Source organism: Pelophylax lessonae (assembly GCF_965119305.1).
Source record: "Pelophylax lessonae genome assembly, chromosome: 3".
NCBI lineage: Eukaryota > Metazoa > Chordata > Amphibia > Anura > Ranidae > Pelophylax > Pelophylax lessonae.
Genome location: NC_138770.1, coordinates 574,403,692 through 574,430,672, shown reverse-complemented (window position 1 = coordinate 574,430,672; position 26,981 = coordinate 574,403,692). Strand labels below are relative to the sequence as shown.

General features: G+C 40.7%; 1 protein-coding gene across 24 annotated transcripts in view; it reads right to left on the bottom strand.

The window, feature by feature from the left end:
* Window positions 1-26,981, bottom strand: part of LOC309549166 (protocadherin Fat 4-like) — a 292,459-nt gene that overhangs the window by 242,430 nt on the left and 23,048 nt on the right. For all 24 annotated transcript variants that reach the window (XM_082249240.1, XM_082249258.1, XM_082249262.1 and 21 more), the window contains exons 9-14: window positions 25,920-26,032; window positions 17,922-18,095; window positions 12,934-13,056; window positions 7,739-7,981; window positions 4,744-4,842; window positions 2,779-2,951 (exon numbers count right to left, since the gene is read on the bottom strand). In XM_082249240.1, coding sequence (XP_082105366.1) covers window positions 2,779-2,951; window positions 4,744-4,842; window positions 7,739-7,981; window positions 12,934-13,056; window positions 17,922-18,095; window positions 25,920-26,032 — 925 coding nt within the window. The remainder of the gene's footprint in view (window positions 1-2,778; window positions 2,952-4,743; window positions 4,843-7,738; window positions 7,982-12,933; window positions 13,057-17,921; window positions 18,096-25,919; window positions 26,033-26,981) is intronic.

The window sequence follows — 26,981 nt, the reverse complement described above, 5'->3', positions numbered from 1 at the left end:
TGCAATAATGACCCTGGATGTTGAACTTCATCTCTATTTGAAGGAACCAGTAATTGACAGAAAAAGTGATCCTCTTCAGTGGTGGAAAGAAAATGAGGCACACAACAAAAGACTTGCTTCTCATGCTAGAAGATACCTTTCTGCTCCTCCTTGTGGCAGCAATTTATGAAAAGAAAAGAAGCCGTTTAACTGGTCAACATGCTGAAATGTTATGCTTTCTGCACTATAATATTGTTCTACTTAACTGGGAGTATTGATTTGAAAGTGTAGTAGTAGTGTCTGTCCACCAGTCCACTGAGTCCACTGGTGCACTACTGCAGCAGTAGTCCACTGACTCCAATCCATTGTCTAGCTAATTTTTCTAGCAGTTTTGCACTGACTGCACTGCGCTGCAGTCAGTGCAAAACTTCTAGAAAAAAAGATAGACAGTGGATTGGAGTCAGTGGACTACTGCTGCAGTAGTGCGCCACTCACTGTTGCAATAATTTTAAAGCACTACTGCAGTAGTGCAGTAGTGATTTAAAATGATTGCAGTGAGTGAGTGCCCTACTGCAGTGGTAGTCCACTGACTCCATTCCAGTCCAATCCACTGTGTAGCTGTTGTTGCCTAGCTTTTTTTCTAGTAGTTTTGCAGTGACTGCAGTAGTTGCAGTGAGTGCCATACTGCAGACTGCAGAGGTAGTCCACTGACTCCAGTCCACTCCACTGTGTAGCTGTTATGTTGCCTATCTTTTTTTCTAGCAGTTTTTCAGTGACTGCAGTAGTTGCAGTGAGTGCCATACTGCAGAGGTAGTCCACTGACTCCAATCCAATCCACTGTCTAGCTGTTGTCTAGCTTTTTTTCTAGCAGTTTGGTGCAGTCAGTGAATTAAAATTATTGCAGTGAGTGATTGCACTACTGCAGCAGTTTATTATGCATTAATGCACAATCAGAATGATGTGAAACTAAATGTCCTTGCAATTGAAGTTTTCCTATCAGTTCTCATGCAGAATGGTGTGAAGAACGAGTCCTTAATGTTAAAATTTTTATTAAATAAAGTTTTACATGTTCAGTAACAGATTTGTGTCGAAATATGTGTTTATTTTGCAAAATTTTAAATGTGCAAAAATATCGGCCAATATCGTCCGATACCGATATGCGATGGCCAAAATATCGGTATAGGTATCAGCAACGAAAAACCGATATCGATCGATCACTAATCTTTATGTGTATTAATTCAGCTGACACTCGTGAATCTCTCAATTCCTACAAGTCCTGGCCTTTGAGCCTGACTCCAGACAATGACATCATTGGAACAGTTGTCCCCATTGGTCGATGTTTCTTCACCTTTTGTTATAGTGACAACTGTTACACTTTGGATTTTAAATCACTTTCTTTCCAAAAGTCCCTAGGACAAGTAGAAAAAGTTGTTGTCCTCAGGGAGGACACAGACAGCAATAAAATTCTTGCTATGCCTCATATTATACCACACAGACCTCTCATAGGTTTCCCATGTGTGAGTGTAGGTGCACAGCCAGACCATGGTACTGTAAAAAAATCCAATTATAGAAAAAGCCATCACAAAACTTAAAATCCGAGTACCACTTTACTGAAGCACCATATCAGTAATAGACTATTATACCATGTTGACCATCAATTATTGTAGAAAGTTTGCAGTTGCAGTTGAAAGATGGCCACAGATGGATCAAAATTCAGCCAGTTCAGCAGGAACCAACAAATTTCGATCCATCTCTGGTTATTCCTGCTAGGCAAAAGTCAAGCTAAAGGTACACTTTTGTTGCACTGGATGTTGCAAAATTTTAATTTGATCACCAGCTGCAGCCAATCGCTAAAGCACTGACCAGTGTATTCTGACAGCGGAAGATTTCCAGATGCCAGAATACAATAGCACAGTGGGGAGTATTTCTCTGTCCATCTCTTGCTTGTTTGGATGGGAAAATCAGTTCTTTTTTTTTTTTTTTTGACCAGCCGTCTGGCTAAATCAAAGAAAAAAAGACTCATCTATGGCCAGGTTATGTGGCTCCCTTTTTGGCTAACTTGGTTTGTTCAAGATGCAAGCTTTTGGGAAAACTCAGATCCTTTCTTCAGGCTGTATTCATTACACCTGGTGTTGTATACTGATATGGTACTTCAGTAAAGCGTATACTTGGTGTGCTAGCCTTTTCTAATCTTAGCAATAAAAATCCAACAGAGATTCACCTCATCACTCTACCGAAAATTAGCCTTTAAAGGAATTGTAAAGTCTCAAGGTTTTTCACCTTAATGCATTCTATTCTATTCCTTTTTCTTACCTGAGCCCATTGGTTCCAGCGATGTGCACGAGTCCAATGGTTCCAGCCACTGTCTCTGTCCTCAATAGATAGATTGATAGCAGCAGTAGTCGTTGGCTCCCGCTGCTGTCAATCAAATCCAGTGACACGGGATCGGGGGGCGGGGTGCCGAGTTCGCTGTCTGTTTCAATGGATGCAGCAGTGGGACTCAGGAGCGTGCCCGCACGGCTGCCCCCATGGAAAGCGGCTCTCCATGGGGGCACCTGATGAAGGGGAGGAGTTAGGAGCACCGACAGGGCACCCTAGAAGAGGATTTTGGAGGCTGCTCTGTGCAAAACCCTTGCACAGAGTAGGTAAGTATAACATGTTTGTTATTTTTATTTAAAAAAAATCTGAACCTTTACAACCCCTTTAACTGTGTGCTGAAGATGGATAATATTTCAATAACCATTACATTATCGTTTTAATTTAAAACTCAACGTATCCTTTTATATAAAACATCATTACCTGTAAGATATCTGTGAATTTTTTCCAATATCCAAATCTTTAGCTGACACTACAAGAACTGGGTCTCTGGTTTTTGTTGCACTCAAGGTTAGGTGTACAGAATATACAGACTGTGTAAAAGTCGGGGCATTATCATTAACATCCTGGACAGCTATAACAAGATCTGCAAAACTCTGTGGAAATAAAACACATTTTACTGATACATACAACACATAGGACATACTGCATCCCCTAGTGAACTGATGTAATTTTACTGGTATTGTTTATATTTATAAGTGCTCTGAAATGTAATTTGAACTGCAAGGGCCTTTTTTTCTAGTTTTAAATAGAGTAGAATAGGGTTGGTAATTGTATTTGTTTTGATTGCTGCCTCTGTCTTTTTTTGGGAGATTCAGCCTCTTATTGTGACCCGTGACCATTGTCCCCAGAGAGAAAGAAAAGAAAAATGTATACAGCTGTCACTGAATCTGGAGAAGAGGGGACAGTTATCAAAAATCATCCCCCAATCCCTTTGAAAATTATTTAGTTTGTGCTGAATCTCTGAGAGAAAGTAAGAGAAAATCTACCCTATAGGGACCCAGACATCAATAAAAATCTGAGGTACTAACCCTTCCCCACTCTACTCCACTATCCAAAAAAAAAGAAAAATGATCTGGCATTTTACTCTATTGCTAGTTTAATTTCTTTGGTAGATACCCTTGCTTTAACCGCTGAGTAACGTAGTACTACTGCGGCAAAGTGGCTCTTGTAGGTCTGACGACGTAGACCTACGTCGCCAGACTCCTCCCCCTGTTGGCGGCGCTCTCCCGCTGTTTTCATTCACAGCGGGAGTCGGGCCAGGGGAGGAGCAGCGGCGATTGCCGCTGCTCTGCCCCGATCGTCGGGGAATCCAGTTTGGAGATCCGCCCGCCTGTGTAAACAGAGCGGGCGGATCTCCTCAGTGACAGGGAGTGACAGATCGGACTGTTCAGCATAGCTGGACATCCGATCTGTCCTTGTCTCACACAGTCACCTCCCCCCCACACACGTCAGTAAGCACCAGGCATACATTAACCCCTCCCTCTCCAATAAAATTAACCCCTTCCCTGCCAGTGTCATTTTTACAGTAACAGTGCATATTTATAGCACTGATTACTGCAGTAATGTCACTGGTACCCCCAAAAGTGTCAAAAATGTCAGTCAAGGGTCCGATCTGTCCGCCGCAATGTCGCAGTCCCGCAAAAAAAATCGCAGATCGCCGCCATTACTCGTTAAAAAAAAAAAACACCAAAAATGATATAAATCTTTCCCTTAGTTAGTAAACGCAATAACTTTTGCGCAAACCAATCAAAATACGCTTATTGCGATTTTTTTTACCAAACATAGGTAGCAGAAAACAAATTGGCCAAAAATTAAAAAAAAAATTGATTTTTACATCTTTTTTGGGGGGAATTTCATATAAAAAAATGTTAAAAATAGTTATTTTTTCAAAACAAACGCTCTTTTTTTGTTTATAGCGCAAAAAGTAAAAATCGCACAGGTGATCAAATACCACCAAAAGAAAGCTCTGTTTGTGGGAAAAAAAGAACATAAATTTTGTTTGGGTACGGCGTCGCACGACCGCGCAATTGTCAGTTAAATTCGCACAGTGCCGAATCGCAAAAAGTGGCCCAGACGTAAGACAGCAAAATGCTCTAGTGGTAAAGTGGTTAATTTGTATAACACTATGTAATCAGTAGGGTCTGGTAAAGACACATCAACTGCTAATGTACTATATTGTTCAATAAGCCATTATCAATTCCTTTTGGCTATACTGTATACAATACTCATTTTGGTTATGGTGTTGTGCTACATTGTTTTAGTTACAGGTAGACCATTCATATGTTCATGGTAATTACAATACACAGTCAACTTAAAATGTATAACTAATCTTTTGTCAGGATAGCTGATTGGATAATATGTCTAAATAAACAATTTCCCCATTACCTTCCGTGGTGGCATCCCATTATCTGAAGCTACTAAGAAGATCACATATCTATCCTTAGTTTCTCTGTCCAAGGATCCATTAACAATGATAATCCTATTCTAGGGGATAAAAGGAAATTCATTTAATTGCGAAACATAGACCATGCTTTTTTTTATTTTTATTTTAACCATAAAACTCCATAATTGAAGACAATGTAATTGCAAAGCATTGCAGATCTGCTAAGATGTGACAAAGCATAATGATAATACCATACAATTAAGCTGGGTATTGTACTGTGAAGATGATCACTTTCACACAGGAGTACATTATTTTCTGTGGTCAAATGCTATAGATTTGCTATGGGGCTTTTTTTAATATATCTACACTCAATTTACAAAATTCAGTAAAACTTAACTATCATAATCCATCATTTATTAAAATATAAACTAAACCTAAGCACAAAAAAGAGAGAGAAAAGATGGGGCTTTCTAGGCCGATTGGGAGAGGGACGATCAAGAATAACAGTCTGTTATATATACAATTCTTGTTTAATCATAATATTAAAAAACATGTATGACATCAGGGCATACAGCCCAACATAAATACAACAAAACACTTAAAAAGGTCCATAGGTGCAGAAATACTTTCCCATAAGGGGGTGTTGAGGACCCATTCAGATGTTAAAGGGTCTCTGGTGGAATGCAGTCTAGGGGTCCCAGCAAGCCAACGTGTTTCGCATGGGGCTTCCTTAGGGCCAGAGACACCAGTTAAGACCGGTATTTCCCACTGTATAGTGGACCGTGGACGGGCAGGACAGACGGACCAACAAACTCACAGATGCAATGATATGAATCATGAATTGTATTGAGCAAAAAATCTCCAAATCAAACAATAGAATGCCTTTCGGTATTGTACCCGCATAGGAGTCATTTTCTGTTTGTGCCACTAAGGGTATGCAATTACTTAATCTGCAATATGTGCAGCATGTACTCACAACAAAGTGGATACTTGTCAAGCAAATTTAACACATCCCATAGGTCCTATGCATAGCCAGGTACTCCAACCCAATGGAGTCCAAGGCAGGCATACTACAGGACCCCAGATACAAGCCTCACTCTCTTGTGGAGTTTGGGAGCTGCTATCTAATCTGACAGGCTATGAGGATTATACAATAGACATACCTGCCTCAGGACCAACCTTGGACTCCATTGGGTTGGAGTACCTGGCAATATCGAGAGGCATTCTATTGTTTGATTTGGAGATTTTTTGCTCAATACAATTCATGATTCATATCGTTGCATCTGTGAGTTTGTTGCTCCGTCTGTCCTGCCCGTCCACGGTCCACTATTCAGTGGGAAATACTGGTCTTATCTGGTCTCTCTGGCCCTGAGTAAGCCCCATGCAAAACGCATTGGCTTGCTGGGACCCCTAGACCGCATTCCACCAGAGACCCTTTAACATCTGAATGGGTCCTCAACACCCCCTTATGGGAAAGTATTTCTGCACCTATGGACCTTTTTAAGTGTTTTGTTGTATTTATGTTGGGCTGTATGCCCTGATGTCATACATGTTTTTTAATATTATGATTAAACAAGAATTGTATATATAACAGACTGTTATTCTTGATCGTCCCTCTCCCAATCGGCCTAGAAAGCCCCATCTTTTCTCTCTCTTTTTTTGTGCTTTGTAATATTAGGGGTAGGGGCCCTATACACTGTTTTCTTTGTTTTGATAAACTAAACCTATTTCTTATCAGTTGCCATGCTTGAAAGCAGTTTTCTCTCCACCATAATAAAATAGGAAACTCTTCAATAAAACCACTTAAAGTGTATCTAAACCCAAGAACTCAAATGTAATATTATGCTGATTAACATTCTTAGAAAGGACAAGAATGTTCTATCCATCAGCTGTTTTCCTGATTCCAACTACAAACGCCTCCACCTCTCTATAGCTCCAGAACATAGGGAGGAAAATATTATTTGCGATTATAGTTCAGTGACCAGGAGGTTACAAGGACAAATGTACTTAGCCCTTAGCCTGAAAAAGGACTAATGCAGCCACTGCATTGAAAGAAGGGTAAGCTTTTGTTCTTTGGTTTAAATATACTTTAATCTCAAGTGCCTATTGCCTGTTTTATATGTAATTTAATATTTGATAAAAGTGCTATAATAAATTGACTAAAATAATAAAAAAAATACCTTTAGTATTCATCAAAAGTATCTCTTGAGGTTCTCATATTGTTGGTAGAGAGTCAGTTAGAGAATACAACCTATTCTCATTGTACTGCGCATGTATTAAAGTGGTTGTAAACCCTTTCATATAGTCATAGTCACTGAAATTTTATTTATGTAATTTATTTATTCAATCATCTGTAATAATTGATTCTTTGCCAAGTGGTGCATATCGCAGCTATTTTATATTGTTTTACTGAAATAACTAACCTCTAGTGATACACAAAGATTAAACAAATCCTCCTCCATAAATTGTACCTGTTTATCTGCAGCCCTCTCTTCTCTATGGCCTTCTAAAGTACACAGATCAAAGGCTTTTTCTCAGCTCCAGAAGGCCAGGGGTGGAGATCTGATTTCACACATGGCACTGAATTAGAGACAAGCTCAGAGTAATCTTAGACCTGGTCGGAGGGAATGGACACACACTCCTTTACACTTACTCATAGGAAAATATACACAGCTGAGGCTGTCAATCAGCCGCTGCGTCCTGGGGGGGGGGGGGGGGGTAAATCATGGCCAAGGCCATCTCCTGGGATTACTTGGTGTCAAGTTAGACTTTCAAAAGTGATTATTTCAGACAACAGCAAGAGGAGAGATCAGATAGGAGGAACGTTAGGAGCTTTGGATTGAGGCTAGTACACACTATAAAGGGATATGCTTTATTCGTTTTTTATTTCAGAGGTTTACATCCACTTTAAATAACCCTAGATGTTTTTGTTTTAAAATAAAACTCATACAACTATAAAAATCATAGCTATAAAGGATTCTGAATATAAATTCTTACATTTTGTACAATGAAAATGTCGTTATTTTCAGAGGTGACTGTCGTTTGTCCATTTAATCCTGCATCCCGGTCAATAACATTCACTTCACCTAGTGGGAGAGGTATACTATAATCCCCCTCAGGGACACTAAAAAATAGAGGCTGGTTTTGAAACTCCGGATTATTATCATTTACATCAGTTACAGTAATTATAACCAGTGCGCTAGAATTCTGCCCAGCTGTCTCTGCGTCAAACACCCAAATCTGAAAAATATGAAATGCAATTCAAAATGAATTTTGTCATAACAAACAAAAACAAAATGCTGACTATTCACATTCATCAATTTATTTATATCATTTGGGGGGGGGTACAAAATTGTGTTTAATGTTGTCTTTATCAAAGTTTCTACTGCAATATTCTATCAAAAATAATTTCCTTTACAATCATAAACACAAGGATTGAAGGTTCAGATAAAGGTGATTAGATCAAATTTTACATTTTAAAAAGAACAAAAAAGTATTGTACACAGTTTAATGCAAAATCATACTGTATATGATGTTTTGGAAGAGCTCGAAATCTGACATCACCTCCCTGCCTCTCCAACTTATCCAATCAGAAATGCTTTGCATTCATTGAGAAAAGGGAAATTTGCCTCTGAATGGCACCCTTCCTGAGTGGGTACCCCCTGTCCTCACAATGCAGCAGGGCTTAAGGTTTACTGTAAAAAAGCCAAACTTCAATTGATGGTTTTCCATAGTTTTGTATGCCAATTTGACAGTGCATTTAACTGCTTGTCCACCACCTCACCTAAAAGTATGGTGGCAAAGTGGCATTGCTGCACTGGAATACATATCTGAAAGGTGATCCAGCACTTCCAGGTAAGTGGCGCGCATACGTAGGCTCTCTGACTGTGCTGTGTTTTGTCACAGCACAAGCCAATTAGCAGGTGCTGGCCAATGATTGACCACCGGCAACCGCTGATCGGCTCTGACATTCAAAGAAGGGACCTCTGTGGTGTAAACAACACAGAACTCCGAATAATGACAGGCGATCCTGCAGTATTTTTATTACCTGGAAAAAAACAGCAAGATCTAATAGTAAAAGCACCATATAGCACATAAATTACACATTGTTAGGAACATATTTAACCCCTTGATCGCCCGTAGATGTTAACCCCTTCTCAGCCTGTGACAGTGTATAGTATCAGCACTAAGCACTGTATTAACTGTATTAGTGTCACTACTGATGTTAGTGTCAATTAGGCAGTTAGTGTACCCCCCCCCCCCTCAGCCAGCTTCAGTTAGTGTCAGATTGCCCACCATACTATCACAATCCCACTATAAGTCACTGCCATTACTAATATAAAAAAATGAATAAATAAATAAAAATTCCAGTAACTATACCAGATGCTATAAAACGAAATAATATATAATATAATAATATCCCAATATATTTGGATTTTTTTCACCAAAGACATGTAGCAGAATACATTTTGGTGTAAATACATGAAGAAATTTGATTTTTTTCAATTTTTTATTGGATATGTTTTATAACAGAAAATAAAAAATATTGTTTTTTTTCAAAATTGTCTGTCTTTTTTGTTTATTTCACAAAAAAATAAAAAACACAGTGATGATCAAATACCATCAAAAGAAAGCTATATTTGTGTAAAAAAAAATTACATAAATTTAATTTGTGTACAGTGTTGCATGATCTTGCAATTGCCAGTTAAATTAGCGCAGCGCCAAATAGCAAACAATGCTCTGGTCATGAAAGGGTAAAATCTTCTGAAAGTCAAGTGGTTAATGTAGTTAATTGTTGCTAATGAACTATTAATTGAAGGAAAACGTAGAATTTAGAGACCTGGCTCAAAAATAATGGCCAGTTTATTCTTTTTTTGTGATGTCAATCTGACCAGAGACTTTCTTCTGAATGAGTAATTAGTTTATCTTTAGGCTGATGTAATTGATATTGTATTGTACATGTTAATAATGTCGAACTTAATTCAAAAGTGTAGGTCAGCTTCAGAAAAGTAGCAAACTACTAGGGGAGTAGGTGAGAAGGTCCTGGAATGTAAAAAAATTACCCTGTCAGAAACAGGTGGTTCCTCTTGCTTTCAAGTCACATACAGTATACTGGAGCACAGTCATATAGATAGCCAGAACGTCACACAAATGTAAACCTTAACTATTCAGTAATGTTGATCTTTTTAAAGCACGTATGTAGCACTACCCCCTAAAGGGCTGCTGGATTTCCCACGCTGTACCCCTTTACGTGTACTTACAAACTGACTGTTGGGATCTTAAACTAAGAAAACGCATGTAGTTCAACACTTGAAATGTCCCCAGCAGGGATAAAGTTAGACTAAGCACTGTCTCTCTGAAAACTAGATAGGTCTTGCACCTGGCTCCTTCTCTTCTTCTCTCTCACTCTCTCAGCAGCAAAACTGCAGCACAGGGGTCCCCTCCAGGCCTCTGGATCCTGGACTTTGCTCCCCACTGGTTAGGCTCCAGAATACTTATAGGGCACTCTTCACCTATTGGGCAGTCTTCCCACCCCCTGGAATTGGTAGAAGCATCATGAATATTCAGGGTTAGGGTCTTCACCCCTCTAAGTTCTGGAACCTGCTAGAAGCTTCCAGAAGCCAGGCGGAGGTGACTGTGACCCAGTCCTCAGAGCCTGTCAGCTAAACTTTATATCACCCTGAATAACCTGGCTTCACAGGCTAATTGTGAAGCCCAACTAAATTTACCTACACTAACCAACTATGTACACAAGGGGGTGCTGCACATAGAAATAAAGTGCAAACAAAAAGTACAAAACAGTTTAAAAAACATGTCTGTGACTTTGAGAAAGGGGTCTAGTGAGTCATAGTTACATAATTTGTAAGGTTAAAAAAATACACGGGTCTATCCAGTTCAACCTATTGCATAGGTGTGTGATTTTTATTCTTTAACAATTCTCTCAGCCCTGTGTATTCTGCTTCCTGAGGAAAACGTCTAAAGGTTTTTTGAAGTTGTTGATACTCTCAGATAGTAACGCTTCCTGGAGTAGGGAGTTCCACATTTTAACTGCTCTAATAATAAAGAACCCTTTCTACAATAAAATGTCCTTTCTTCTAAACTCAAATTGTGGTTGTGTGTCCTTTTCAGGGACCTTAGAGTAAACCATTTTTTACAGTTAGTGAAGTCACCTTTTATATATTTTGTATGTTGTAATCAGAATCTTTTTTAAGCGCCATTTCTCCAGACTGAATACCTGTAATCTATGTAATCGAGCCCCATAGCTGAGCTCCAACATCCTCCTTATTATTTTGTTAACCATCGCTAAACATATTGTAATTCAATGTTGCAGGGAATATGGCTATCAGCAATATCTCTGCAGATATACAGGCCTGTAGTTTATCAATCAACACCTGGCCGCACCTAGTTCCACCCACTGCTTTCTGAATTGATAGCACTCCCTCTGAAACTTTCCCACTGGGAGCTGCAGTGTCTGAAATATGAGACACAAAAAAAGGGGAATTTGACCCAATCAGGGGATTTTTTGTTGTTGTCTACTTTATGATACTTGTGCATCACATAGTAACTGTACTTTTTTAGAGCAGTGTTTCTCACCTTTTTTTCAGTCAAGGCACCCTTTAAAAATTATGGACAATCTCGAGGCACCCTTTAAAAAATGTGGACACATAATTACATAATGCAGCAACATTCACACAAAGTAGGAGGGGCAGGAGAGGGGGATACAGGGATGCTGTGCAGGCGACTGACATCCTCCATGTCAACTGATGATGCCATTGGTCATTAGGACGCAGCTAGAAGGTTGTAATGGTACACAATAAAAACCTGTGACTTGGTGTAACTAAAAGGCAGGTTTTATCCACATGCTGGCTTGTATACAATTTTTGGGCAATTTTTAGGCATTTTGCCAAGACAAATCCTGAAGAAACTTCAAGGCACACCAGGGTGCCTGGGCACCCTGGTTGAAAAAGGCTGGTTTAGACTGTCATACAGAAGTTTTTAGTTTTGCTTTAAGTACATGAAAGACTTAATGTGACATATACATTATTTTAAAGACAGGCCTTGTGTAAAATTTCTGTAAAGTTTGAGAGAGAATCCTCAGACAGAAGTTAATATTAACCGCTTGCCGACCGCCCGCCGCAGCTTTACTTCGGTAGGCTGGCTCGGCTACGCGAACGGACGTAGGGGTACATCAGCTCGCAGGAGCGGTCCTGGGGGCGAGCGTTTGCTGCCGGCGGTGTGCGCCCACCCCCACTAGGCAGCGGGGACCTGTGATCGCTTCCCGCTGAGAGATCCTTCTATATAGGAACACAGGTCTCTGTGATCATTTCACAAGTCCCTCCCCCCACAGTTAGAAAACACTCCTCTAGGCTCACATTTAACCCTTTGATCACCCCTAGGTTAACCCCTTCCCTGCCAGTGTCAGTACAGTAACAGTGCAAATTTTTAGCACTGTTTACTGTAGTAATGTCACTGGTCCCCCCCAAAAGTGTCAAAACTGTCAGTTAGGGGTCCGATCTGCCAGCTGCAATGTCTCAGTCCCACTAAAAATCGCAGATTGCCGCCATTACTAGTAAAAATAAATAAATAAATAAAAATGACATAAATCTTTCCCCTAGTTTGTAGACGTGATAACTTTTGCGCAAACCACTCAAAATACGCTTATTGTGATTTTTTTTTACCAAAAATATGTAGAATAATTCAAATTGGCCTTAAAGGATAAAAACATTTGATTTTTAATTTTTTTTGGGAATGTTCTATATCAGAATGTGAAAAATATGGGTTTTTTTTTGTTTTCAGAATTGTCGCTCTTTTTTTGTTTATAGCGCCAAAAAAAAAAAAAAAAAAAAAACGCATAGGTGACCAAATACCACCAAAAGAAAGCTATATTTGTGGGGGAAAAAAAAGGACATCAATTTTATTTGGGTACAGTGTCGCACTACCGTGCAATTGTCTGTTAAAGTAACGCAGTGCCAAATCGCAAAAAATGGCCTGGACATTAGGGTGGCAGAACTGGGTAATTGACTCCTGAAACTGCTTCCAAATTTTAGGGCAGCGAAGCTGAGCCCATTTCCTGGAATGCGATCGATATTTCAGAATTGGAACATGCTCTTACAGGTATTTTGCTGCATGGTAGATTCACTTTAATAAATTACGGTATTTAATGTGGACACAGTTAACTAATAATGACTTACCTTGATGAATATTTGAGTTGTTACTTCTCTATCAATTTCACCATGACTCAAATACATCACTCCTTTTTTGTCAACTCTGAACTTAGTGTCATTAGTTGTAAAATAACCACCAGATAGTGCTTTCTGGAAAAATAAAATAAAAGACCATATTTTTGGGAATAACAGCATATTATGGCTATATTCATTAGTTAAACTGGGAATCCATATTAATATTAGGAAACAGATTAAAAATAGAGCAAAAGACATCCCAAAATGCACACAAACAAGGCAAAAACCTTTAAAAGCAAGCCCAAATTGATTACCACCAGTCCACAATGAGAAAATTACAGAGTCTCTTGCTGGAGTGACCCAGGTCACAAATATTGCATAGATAACTGAAATATCAACAGAAATTGATAAATATCAAATAATGGAGTTATTTTGCTAAAGAGAAATAGGCTGTCCCTTTTACAAGATTAATTGAACTTTGCAAGGGAATTTTCCCCAGTACTTAAGAAAATTGGAAGTAAAATGTCATCCAAAGAACGATCTGACGATTTTCAGATTGTTAGTATGGTGTTTTCCACAGCCAATTATGAATTTTCAGGCGACAAAAACTGAATGTGAAGGTTATAACATTTTTATTGTAAGTGAACACAACGTCTAATTTTCCTTTAATTAGTACAGTTTTCGTCCAGGAAAAAAAACGTAAGAGCAAGAGTACGCATGCTCAGAAACGAACTAATACATACAAAACAATTCAACACATTACATCACTTTTGAAAATGAATTCTGTCGTACGAGAATTTTCATATGAAAGAAACCTCTTCACTTTCTATATGAGACTAATATGCAAAAAAAAACAGACAAAAATTCATCCAATAATCTGATCGTATGTAAGAGGCTTTAGTGACTGTGGTGAAATTTCACTTTGCTAAACAATACCCAATCATGTGCAAGGAAAAAAACTGCATTTTTTTGCTTCCACACAATTGGATGATGGAAGTCAGCAGAGCTTCACCTCATTTACTAAGCTCTGGGGAAAATTCCCTTGCAAAGTCAAACCTCCCTTGCAGTCTAGGTGACTTTAGTATATTACTCCAATGTGTATAATACATAAATGAGTAACAAAAAAATGTAAACAAATCATGGTGAGGCTATGGCTGGCAGGATTTTGGATGGAATACTTTGTGATTGAGAGTAGCGATGGATGCAGGGCCGGTGCTACCACTAGGCAAATTAGGCAGCCGCCTAGAGCGCACTGCCGCCTAGGGCGCCCGGCCGCTGGTTTCCCTACTGTATGTCTCCTGTCCTGTCACTGCCTGTACAGCCGCTCCGGACAGATCAGTAACTGAATATCATAAAGGCGCCGGCGCTGCACAGTGCAGTGGCAGCACTGAAGGACATGTATCCTGACAAAACGGAGGCTATGTGTGCCTCTACGATCAGTGACAGACAGGTCACAGTGTCTGACCTGTCTGTCTCTCTCAGTGACTTTCTTTTGCCAGAAGTGATGATTGCCCCTCCCATCAGGGCCGGCTCCCATCCATGCCATTCCAGAGCAGTACAGCCAGCCAGCTCCGCCTTTCTCCCTTCCCCTTTGTACAGGGGCAGACCAGAGTCACGTGACTATCCAAGATGAGTAGTGGGCGCTCCGTTGTCGGTGTCTGGTGTGACAGCTGGAGCCTGGACTAGAGACACTGTGGCTGAGGTAGGGTAAGTGCCTGAGAGACACAGAGTCCTCCTTCGATGCAGATGCAGCAGAGCCCCGGTGGTGAGTGAAGAACACACAGTGACATTCTATAACTGTATAGTGTTAGTGTATAAGATCTGTCCTCATCTGACTCCTCAAATGTGTAATGTCACCCAGTCCTCCTCCCTCTTCCCCCCCGCCTCCTCCCTCTTCTCCCCCCATTCCTCTTCTCCTTCTCCCCCTCCTCCCTCTTCTCCTTCTCCTCCTCCTCCCTCTTCTCCTTCTCCCCCTCCTTCTCTCTCTTCTCCCCCCTCCTCCTCCCTCTTCTCCCCCCCTCCCCCCTCCTCCCCCCTCCTCCTTCTCCTTCTTCCCCACCCCTTCTCCCCCCGATAGCAGGGTAGGGGAATACATTGGCAGGGCAAAGGGGCGGAGCCAAGGGGGCGGCAAAAATCCTTTAACTGGCCCTGGATGGATGGTCAGTGTTCTATCAATGCCACTCAAATGCTTGAGATGATGGAGATTTGCTGTAGAAAAAAGGGATATGTATGGAAGACGGAGAAGTCCAGAACAGGGGGAAGCTTGCTGGAGAAGGGGGTGGGACAGGTGGTAGATATAAGGATCATGATGGAGGGGGCACTGAAGGTGGCATAGACTTGTAGTACAGGGAAAGGATAAATAGTATTAATCACTGTTAGGCACTGACTGACAGGGTTGTGGATGATATGTTTGTGTCGACTCGGTTTCTTCTATACAAATATTGAGGGCTCCAGGGTTTATGACTGAGTGCTGACAGACCTTTTTGTTTTGAGGAACCCATCAAGAGGCATCCTGCTAGTCATGAACTGACCTGCGTTTAGTTAGTTGCACAGATGAGCAAGTGTTTTGTTTGTTTAATGCTACTGACTCACTCAAGGTCTACAACACCGTGTGCCCATGCAGGACCGTGTTTACCTGCACAGGGATGCACAGGTGTTCTCTGCATCCCCGTGCAGACAGTACCATTGATGTCTACTGGGACACAATAGCTGCTGTGTTCCAATATGACATTTGTGTGAGTGTTGATGCGGGACCCTAAACACAGACAGTCTAAGTTCAGGGACCCACACCTGCATACAACCGCACCCACATGGGTGTCATATTGGTACACAGCAGCTGTGTCTGTGCAACCACTGTGTCCCAAAATATATAAATGGGACTTCCTACACAGGGATGCATGGAACACCTGTGCATTACCTATGCAGGTAAACGCGGTCCTGCATGGGTGTACGGTATTGTACGCTGAGTGTAATTGAGCCCTAAAATGTGCAAGGTGCATTATGGTGTCTTCCAATAATGCTACCTTATTTATCCTATAGTGTGCAAGCCTGCCTATATTTTAAGGCCTCATGCACACTGGGCATTAAAAGCCTCACTTTTAGGAACCGGTTTTGGCAGAAAAACCGATTGATGCACCAAAATGTTTCTAAATGCACTTTAATGCTAGGCACATTTACCTTTTGAGAGTTAATTTATTTTATTAGTCAGAATATAGTATTAGGCCCCTTTCACATGGCTGGCTTGTTGTGGCAGCCGGATTCCTGCGGCAAGAATCTGAGGACTCTTGCTGCTGGAATGAATGGGTTTTGCAATCAGCAGCGGCAACTTAGCCTGAATAAGACCCCTTTCACATGGCCGGTTTGTTTGTTCAGCCTGTTTAAACGAATAGCAGGCTGACAGCGGCTGCTGCTAAATACACGTAGATGCACACAGAGCATTTAGCTGCAGTATGGGACAAATGCCTGAGCAACTCACAACAACACAGTCAATTGCGTTCAGACTCCGACATCTGTCCCAAACCGCAGTTAATCGAGTTGTATGCAGCTGCATGCGATCAGCAGCTGCTGCTTTTTGCCCGCCATTAGTTTAAATGGGCTAATGAAATGAATTAATGCTCAAGAGTTTGACGTGCCTAAATACATCTAAACATGCCTAGTAGCGTTTACAGAAACATGGCTTTTGGCGCAATTTTGATGCCTCTTTTCTCCTGCCAGGCGAAAGGTGTTCAGGAGAGCTGGGCAAACGCCCAGTGTGCATAAGACCTAGGAATGTGCAAAATGACTATGAGGGGAACTGTTAGAACGCTTGTCCGTTTTCATTGCTGTTCGTGTACCTGTTAAGGTGATTTACCCTCTCTTTGTCTTGTTTACCATTCTCATTGAAAGTGAAAGTAAAAGAAATTCCCAAATTTTGGGTTGTCCCCAGAAAAGTAATAGAGGGGAACTCTTCCGCTGGGGACACTAGTTCTGGTGACCTGGGGGTCCCCAAGGAATTCCCTTAATTTGCAGAGATTTCCTCTCACTTCCCGTTTGGCTATGGGACAGGAGGTGAATGCAAATCTCTGCAATGGGACACAGATGGTGAAACAAAATCGGATGGGGATTATAACCCTTCCTTACTCTATCCAAAATGAAAAAAAAAAAAAGTTTTGCCTATAGTTCTACTTTAAAAGAAAACAATGTATCAAAGTGGTCATGTTATGATTTTAGCTCAGGAATGTAAATCATTTGTAACATTGCACTAAATGGAGAACATTCTATGAATTAAGCCCCCGTTCACATGCAGGCGACGCTACTTCGCACCGCGACCTCGGAGCGGCCGCCACGGACTTCATAACATTCAAGTCTATGGCGGTCGCCTCCTGGTCACTCCAAAGAAGCTCCGGACCCTTTTTCTAAGTCGGAGCGACTTGTGTCGCTCCTATTAGAACGGGTCCGCAGCTTCCCTATGGGAGGCGACCTGTGAGGCGACCAGGTCGCCTCACAGGTCGCCTTAGTGTGAACGGGGGCTAAGGCCCACTAACAATGTTTTCATTGTTTTACAATATGTGTGTCTTCATTCATAGAAAATCTCCTTATGGTGTAGTGTCAGCCTGTGGAAAAAACTGCAATGAAACAAAGTAAAAAAATATTTGTTACTTCTAAATTTAAGTGCTAAATATCACAAGACATAAATGTTTTAACTTAGTTAACTCCTACTACGTAATTATCACCGACCAGTATTGAGAATTGAGCTCATAAGCTTGAATTTGCAAACCCAGTGTGTTACCACCTGCGCCACAGTCAAAGGCCTTACAAACACATTTGTTAAATAACACTTTATTATTTTGTAGTGAATTTACTACTTTTGAGGTAAAAATTTGTTATTTTGAGGCAAAACTTCATGTGGTATATTTTTTAGTAGGTTGACCCCAGAGCCCAGTTGTGCCCTTAATATGAATAGCATATATTACAGCAAGTTCATTTGTGAGGCCTTTTAGGAGACATTGGGCACAACTTACCTCATCTTTGTCACTGGCTGTGAGTAGCAAGACCTGTGATCCAGGAGGTAAGTGTTCAGGTACTGAGGCTTCATAAACAGACTGTGAGAACTGAGGAGGGTTGTCATTTTCATCCAAAATAGTAACAAGGACCACAGAATCTGCACTTTTCAGATGATTATTTTGCTGAGTAGCCTAAACAGAATAAAAATGGCGGGAATCACACATTGTATTCAGGGTTTGCAGTTCATGTGAGATAATATATCAGCCTCTGTCTGTATGGTATTTCTGTGGGTTCTTCGATAGAAGAATTATCTAATAAAAGAGTTTCTCCCAAAGTTTTGGCATTTATAAATGTATTTGTACTCAGAGTGTTTGGCGAGGGAATATCGCATGCTCTACATTCTATGGATTCACAGAGGGCATTTCTTTTCTGTCTCTGCCATAAACACCTCTTTTTACTTCCTTTTCCTGTTTCACCATTGATTTCCAAACCCTAGATGCAATAAAGCCAAACTCCATCAAAAACATTTAATTTAATTTTGCTTAGCGCAGGTTAGAGTTAGAGCCTCTGTCAGGTTTTTACCTTTATTTCTGTTCCTGTTGAGGAGATTTCATCTAAGCTCTTGTCAGGATAGGAAGTGACAGGGAACCACTCCAACAGGAAAAACAGGCAAAAACCTTTTTTTAGGGTTCATTGCATGCACACAGGGTTTTAACAGACATTTCATATGCCTAGTGTCTTTTTCAGGTACTTTCCTGCACCTGGGGAGCCGCACGTGCTGTGTACAGCCTGCCATAGAAGTGACGTTTTGGATTTGAAATATGCGTCAGATGTGCATGCATGGTAAACACTGATGCAAACAAGCATTGGTGTTACAAGAGCACGGTTGTGTACAGCCATATGGCAGGCTGTATGCGGCATATGCAGCTCCTAAGGTGTGGGAAAGCATTGGGAAAATATGTTGGGCGTACTGTATAAAATGCCTCCCTATAAAATACTTGTGTTCATGAATCCTAAGTGGTTAAGGGTTAGAACTTCTGACAATGTTTTTATTGATGTAATTGTCTTCCTCTATCTGTAACTCCCTTTCCCCATGTCTTTTATTTGGCAAAAGGTGAGCTTAAGAGCCGGTTCACACTACCGCGACCAGAAAGTCGCCCCACAAAGGAGCAACTTTTTAGCGTGACTTTGAGAGCCGGTTCACACTACTCCGACTTGGGACATGACTTGTGTGCCCTCAAGTCGCCCCAAGTCTCTTGTCATCACAAATTCAATGTAAATGAATTAGAGCCGTCTTAATATGCACTACTGAAGTCGCTCCGACTTTAGAAAAGGTTCCTGTACTACTTCAAGGCGACCTCTATCCAACTTGTGCACATAGACTTCAATGGGAGTTGCCTCTAAGTCGGATCCGGATCCTTATCTTATTTCAAGCGACTTGTTATCAGACTTTCCAGGAAGAAGAAAAAGATTAGCCAGGCATTCTCCACAGACAAAGTCGCCTATCATTTAAGTCTTCAAAGTAGTGCACAAGTCTCTTCCAAGTCTCTTACAAGTCGCTTACAAGTCTCTTCAAAGTCACGCTAAAAAGTCGCTCCTTCATGGGGCGACTTTCTGGTTGCGGTAGTGTGAACCGGCTCTTAAGAGACTTGTTTAGAGACTTGGAAGAGACTTGTGCACTACTTTGAAGAGACTTAAATGATAGGCGACTTTGTCCGTGGGGAATGCCTGGCTAATCTTTTTCTTCTTCCTGGAAAGTCTGATAACAAGTCGCTTGAAAATAGATAAGGATCCGACTTAGAGGCGACTCCCATTGAAGTCTATGTGCACAAGTTGGATACAGGTCGCCTTGAAGTAGTACAGGAACCTTTTCTGAAGTCGGAGAGACTTCAGTAGTGCATATTAAGATGGCTCTAATTCATTTACATTGAATTTGTGATGACAAGAGACTTGGGGTGACTTGAGGGCACACAAGTCGTGTCCCAAGTTGGAGTAGTGTGAACCGGCTCTTAAGTTACAACTTAGAACTTGTGCATGGACATAATAATTGACTGATGTTCATATTTTGGATCTTGTTTGCAGAAAGATCCTGAGTAAACTGTTCCATAAGGACTTTGCGCAAACATACGTAAATGTGCGTATGCATATACATGGGTAAAATTCTTCTTCACGGTCTTCTACTTGCCAGTGTTGCAATATACATACATATGTATGCGTATACACGTGTATTCACTCGTATATGCGGAAATGACTGCACTCAAATGTAAAATTGTCTCTTTTTATTTTTCAGATCTGTACTCATCACTGTATTACTGATCCTTCACGCAGCTATGTTTAGGCAGTCACTTTATGTGCCATAGACAGCAATGCACCTGTGTTCAGATCAGTAAAAAAGGCGGCATTTTTTTACTCCCGTGTGTAAGAGGCCTAATTATGTTTTCCAGAAAAAAATCCATCTGTGAATTTTATAAAAACATAACGTCTCTCTACGAGTAAGCCCTGTTAGGTGAAACCTGTTAGCAGGAGGTGCCATGAGCAGGGATTGTCATCATAGATACCTGTGCCAAAAAACAGAATGTATGTGATGTGATCTGTGTGTGGTGGCTTTTTTTCCTTTTTTCCTGTGTTTGTAGCGTGGATTTTGCCACCTACACCCAAGCGGGAGGTTTCAATTTAAGAGCTGGGGAAGAAACCAGTACATGCATTCTATAATAGAGCTTCCCTGTTTGGGCTGGCCTGAAAGCTACAGTACTGGAATCATCAGATGGTGGAACCAAGAATTACTGCTCCTATATCCAGTGAATCCACAATGTAGCAGTAACAGGGTGAATATGTCTGGATAGTTATTGGAAAGTCAAAGAATTGTATAAAAATTCCATAAAAAATTGGTCTGTTGAAAAATATGCATGAGAAGGCTCTGATAGAAGTAGTCATTCCCAGGATCATAGGAGTTTATTTACTAAAGACAAATACACTGTGCACTTTGATAAGTGCAGCTGCCTTCTGCAAGAGCAGTTACTTTAAAGATTAGTAAATGAGCAGAAGCTCTGCTGACTTCCATCATCCAATCATGTGCAAGCAAAAATGCAGTTTTTTTTCTTCTTGCATTTGATTGGGTATTCTTTGCAAAGTGAAGCTTTACCTAATTTACTAAGCTCTGGAGCAACTGCACTTTGCAAAGTCCACAGTCTATTTGCCTTTAGAAAATCAAACTTATAGACTCTGTGTGGTTGATTTACTAAAGGCAAAAAGACAGTAAACTTTGCAAAGTGCAGTTGCTCCAGAGCTTAGTAAATGAGCAGAAGCTCTGCAGATTTCCACTATTCAATCATGTGTAAGAAAAAATGCTTTTTTTTGTTTATATGTTTTTCCTTGCATGTGATTGGATACTCTTTGCAAAGGGAAGCTTTACCACATTTACTAAGCTTTGGAGCAACTGCACTTGCAGAGGGCAACTGTACTTTGAACCTGCACAGTCTATTTTCCTTTAGTAAATCAACCCTTATACTACCTTTGTGCCAGTAATTATGTTCAGGCTCACTAACCAAGAATACAGCAGTACATGATTTGAGAAACAGCTGCTAAAATGCAAGCTTTTTCAGCAGGTGTTTTGCTTCTTGACATAATGCTTCTAACACCCGATATGACTGTATTGGGTTCTGAAATATTCATTCACAGCCAAAAAGAAATGTTTAAGATTTGGTTTTACATTGGAGGGACTACAAAACTCATTTGGTAGACATCTGCTTACAGCTTATGTTTACTTTTTTTTTTTTTGGCTGAATATAGCGCTGGCCATACACGGATAGCTTTTCTACATTCAGTCAGCAGGGTGAATGTAAAAAACAGAAATTCCTCCATCCACACCAAGGAGGTGGATGGACGAATTCCCCACCCCACTGATACATCGCACCCATAGCTGTCAGAATACACCAATTAAAACATTTTTTCCAACATCATTCAATAGATGTCAAGTGGGGACTGCCACACACTAATCGAAATTCATCTGGTCACTGGTGAATTGGCCAAATTTTATGACCAGCTTAAAACTGAAGAGGAGGAGAGGTGGAGCGATGATGTTACGCTCTCTACCTCGTCAAATCAGATAATGCTTTGCATTCATTCAGAAAAGGCAAAGCATTCTCTGAAGTGTACCCGTGCTGAGTGCTCAACTTTCTTTGTTTACAAGGCATTAGGGCGAACGCTCAGCACAGGGCCTGGAAGCAAGTGGAGATCACTGGAATAGAGGTGCCAGGTATGTCATATAGATAGTTACATTGGTCCAATCTACATTTAAACAAGCCATACCCGTAATTCTTATTTGCATAGTGTACACAATCCTTGGAATCAGAGGCGTAACTAGAACCTTCAGGGCCCTGGTGCAAGAAACCATGTAGGGCCCCCCGGACCCCCTCCCCTTCATGCCTGGGGCTCTTCCCACTGATCCTGGGGCCCTTTACTCTCATTGCGGTACCCTTTCACAAGTTCTGCAGTGGGCCACCTTCCTGCCATCCTGGGGCCTCCCCACGGTGGTGGAATGCCAGGGCCCGGTTGCAAGTGTGACCTTTGCGATCCTTGAAGTTCATCCACTGGTGTCAGTAGTTTTTATTTTTTGGTATTTTAATTGTATTGATTTCTCTATATGCTGCCCCTGCCCGCCCCCTCCTATCCAGGTGTACAAGGGAGCCGTGTGGGGGGCCCGGTTGCAATTGCAACCCCTGCAACCACCGGTAGTTACGCCCCTGCTTGGAATTCATAAACAGTGTTGTAGATACTCTTTAGAAATCTTTCTCCTGACAGTGCGACAGATGGTGGAACATGAGACAGATTCATGTGTCGTTAAGTTGTATTTGAATCTGGCATAACTGACTGAATTGTTGTATGCGTCTCTCCTGAGAAACGGCAACGTTTTACAGGCATTGAAGGTATTTGAAGAAGTTGGGAGAGTAATGGAAGCTTATGAAATATCAGTTACAGAGGAACGTGAAGACATTTTTGACTCAGAACCGTCTCAAAGATGTAACACAGAAATTACATGCGCAACACAATCGACAATTTACTCCAACATGGAAGAGGTCTTAATTCCTTTTACTTTCCTTACCACCAATATGGCTATATTTCTATTTGAATTTGTCTCAAGAATACCGTTATACAGTAGGACGTCATTTACACTCGAGGTTTGGAGGCAACATTTTTTCACACATGCGCAGTAGGGAAATGGCTGTGAAGCCGCAAGGCTTCGCTGACGGTTTCCCTTACCCGAGATGGTGTCAGCAGCACCTGGGAGCTGATTGAAAAATCGGCTTGGTTGAATACATCGCTGGATTCGCAGACAGTTAAGTGTCCTACTATTAAAAGTCAGCAGCTACAGTATTTGTGGCTGCTGGTTTTTATTTTTTTTTTTCGGAAGGAACCTGAAGCTTAAGGTTAAGGAGATTCACCCTCTCTATTTGCCCTGTTTACTATTATCATTGAAAGTGAAAGTAAAAGAAAATCCCAAAATTTGGGTTGTCCCCAGAACAGTAATAGAGGGGAAATCTTCCTTCGGGAACACTAGTTCTGATGGCCTAGGGATCCCCAGAGAATTTTCCTAAAGTGTTTGTTATCCCAGAATTTCTGAGGCTACTCTCTTCTAATAATCAGACTTGTCTTGAAACCCCCTCTGCACAGCCATTCACTGGGAAGCTCAGTGTGCTGTTGCTACTCCTCCCCCCAGCTCTTATGCAGCAGAGAACAGAAGGAATCTGATCACTCATAAAATAAAGGGGAAAAAAGGTATTTATAATTTTTTTTATATATCTATACATAAATGTTTTTGCCTTTTACTTAAATTTTAAACTGAATGGGTTGTTTTATAAGGTGATCATTTACAATCACTTTAATTTGCAGGGATTTCCTCTTACATCCTGTTTGGCTATGGGACAGGAAGTGCAGGGAAATCTCCACAATGGGACACAGATGGTTAAAAAAATCTGGCAGGTGTTATAACCCTCCCTTACTCTATCCAAAATGAAAAAAAGAGTTTTGTCTATAGTTCTACTTTAAGCTGTAAAGGCAGCCAAATGGGGTTGTATAAATGTGGCGACCATGATGCTTTGCTTCAGGGCCTGCAGCAAAAATGATACCCTCTCTCGTGTTCAGCGGATAGTACCGATCCATTCAAGTGAATGAGCCCACGTCACAACTACCCTGTAAGCACGTGTAAAACATGCAGTTGCAGCACAGGGATTTGGCATTTACAGGGCTAAATCTTTTCAGAGGGGCAGCAAAGTCTGCCACACATCTTAATTTATTCAAAAAGTGCCACAAATAAGAACTACATGAATTTGCCCCATACATCTCTACTAACAATAAAAGTGTCGCAGGATTTTCATGAATTTGGCACAGGGCTTTTGCCAGAAATTATTAATATTATTAAAATTATTATACAGGATTTAAATGTCAACAGTTTTTTTCTTACAAAAAAGAGGTAGACAGTACAGTTACAACACAATTCAATACAAGAGGGATCAGAGGGCCCTGTTCGCTAGAGCTTACAATCTAAAAGGGAGGGTCAGGTGATACAAAATGTAATAACTGAGAGGGATGGGTTGTTGGAGAAAGGAAAAGTTGAGAGACAGGATAGGCCTCAGAGAGAAGATGGTTTTTAAGGGATTGCCTAAGGCTAAGTTCACATGTAGGCGTTTTGGGGCGTTTTTGGGGAGTTTTTCTGCTCTAGGTCTAGGATCAGCTCAAAAAACGCCCAACAAGACAAATCCTATTCATTTCAATGGCCCCTGTTCACATCTGAGCGTTTTGACGTTTTAGGCAAAACGCCCAACGCTCAAAAAAGTACATGAGCTTCTTTTTGGGCAGATTACAGGCGTTTTTATTTTTTTCCATTGGTCACTAGTCAACCTAGAAACGCCTGCACAAAAACGCCTGTAAAAATGCCTGTAAAACGCCTGAAAAAAACGCCTGTAATTAGCAACGCCAAGATGTGAACGTAGCCTATGGCTACGTTCACATCTAGGCGTTGCTATTTTATAGGCGTTTTTCAGGCGTTTTTTGCAGGTGTTTGGAGGAAGGCATTGACATCTAACAAAAACGCCTGTAATCTGCCCAAAAAGAAGCTCATGTACTTTTTGGAGCATCGGGCGTTTTGCTTAGGCTACGTTCACATGTTAGCGTATCGGACCACGGGCAGAATCACTGCGGTTTTGCCCACAATCCAGAAATCATGGCAAATCGCGGGATGCCTGTGCGTTGCTGTTGATTTGCAATGGCACCCCAAATGCTATGCGATGTTGCCGCGATTTCCGCCTGCCAAATCGCGGTAACATTGCGCAAACAAAATCGCAGATCGCATGACGCCCCAAAGAAGCTCTTGTACCTTTCATGCGACCCGCGATTTTGTTTGCGCACAGCGGTTGGGGTGCCATTGCAAATCAACGGCAACGCACAGGTGTCCCACGATTTTCACCGATTTCCGGATCGTGGGCAGAACCGCAGTGATTCTGCCCACGGTCCGCTACGCTAACAATGAACGTAGCCTTAAGGTGTGGGAACGCTCAGATGTGAACAGGGGCCATTGAAAAGAATTTGTTTTGTTGGGCGTTTTTTGAACTGATCCTTAGAGCTGAAAAACGCCCCAAAACGCCTACATGTGAACGTAGCCTAAAGGTAGACAGTATGGCAGATTGGGGTAGAATAGTCTGACAGATTGGGGTAAGGAATTCTAGAGGATGGAAGAGACTCTGAGGAAGTCCTAGAAGGGAACATGGGAAGAAATAACAAAGGAGCTAGCGAGCAGGAGGTCTTGGGAGGAGCGAAGAGAATTATTTTTGTTGGTATTTTGAGATATGTGTTGCATATGGTCTACCGAATCACTCCCAATGTGTACATCAAAGTTTGTGCGAAGATAACAAAAAGAGATATTGGTTAATACTATTTAAGAGGGTTATATTTTCACTCACTGTTTTATTATATACAATTTACTATAAAACAGTAGTACTTTTCTCAAGAAAAATAAATACCTTAATGTACACTCTGATGGATGAAACCGACTCTCTGTCCAATTCTCTGATAAGTGAAATAACTCCATTGAAAGTGTTAATGATAAAAGCAGTCCTGTACTCAGCAGGGTGAGCTGCAATAGAAAAATAGACAATAAGAATCACGGGTATTTCTCATGACCAAGGTTCATCATACATATACAGAAACAGTTTAGGATTTCACAAATACATTATGTATGATTTTTTTATCTTTCAGAATATGTACAGTGTATTTTTTAGTAAGCACATTATTGCAGCATTTATAGTAGTAAAGCATATACAATTGCTACACACTCCATATTGTGATTTAATGTTTTCTTTCTGTTTAAGTCTGCAACACTGCAATTTTTGTGCACATAATGCCTCCAAAAATGTAATTTCCTGCTTGTTTGAAGAAGTCTGCACGAAAATACCAGGCATGTAATAGGCATCTTAATAGAAATAGTAAAAATCAGCGCAAACTGGGTATAATTGACCTCAAAATAAATAAATAAATACTCTACACAATAAAAGCGTGATATTAAATATAGTGTTGAATATAAAGTGCAATCAGTGGAGGGGCTGCTATCACTAAGTATGTTTCACTGGATACCAAATATAAAAAACTGATCCAAAAAAGTGCAGCACCACTTGAATGAATACATATATTATAAATACATTTCATAAATATAAGTAAATCTAACTGAAATAAATAAATAATATTTCATTCATATTGAATAAATACAAATAGTGAAAAAAAGTATTTTAAAGTGAATAAATATTGAAAATGTCTTTCAAAAAGAACAAATATATAAATATAAAAGTCCTGTGCTATACCCAATGACCAAAAATATCGCAAAATAGAAAAGTGCCAGTGCTTGAAAGTGAATCTTCTGAGGTGCAAACCTTCACCAATAAAAAGGGATATATGTATTCCTAAGGATGATGACTGGCCGATGATCATTCAATCTCCAATCTTGTATCCCCTTAGCTGTGTCTTATTAAAAGGCACATCAAGGCTGTGCGAGCCAGACAAGCTCAATTGGAATACTCCGATCTTTCATC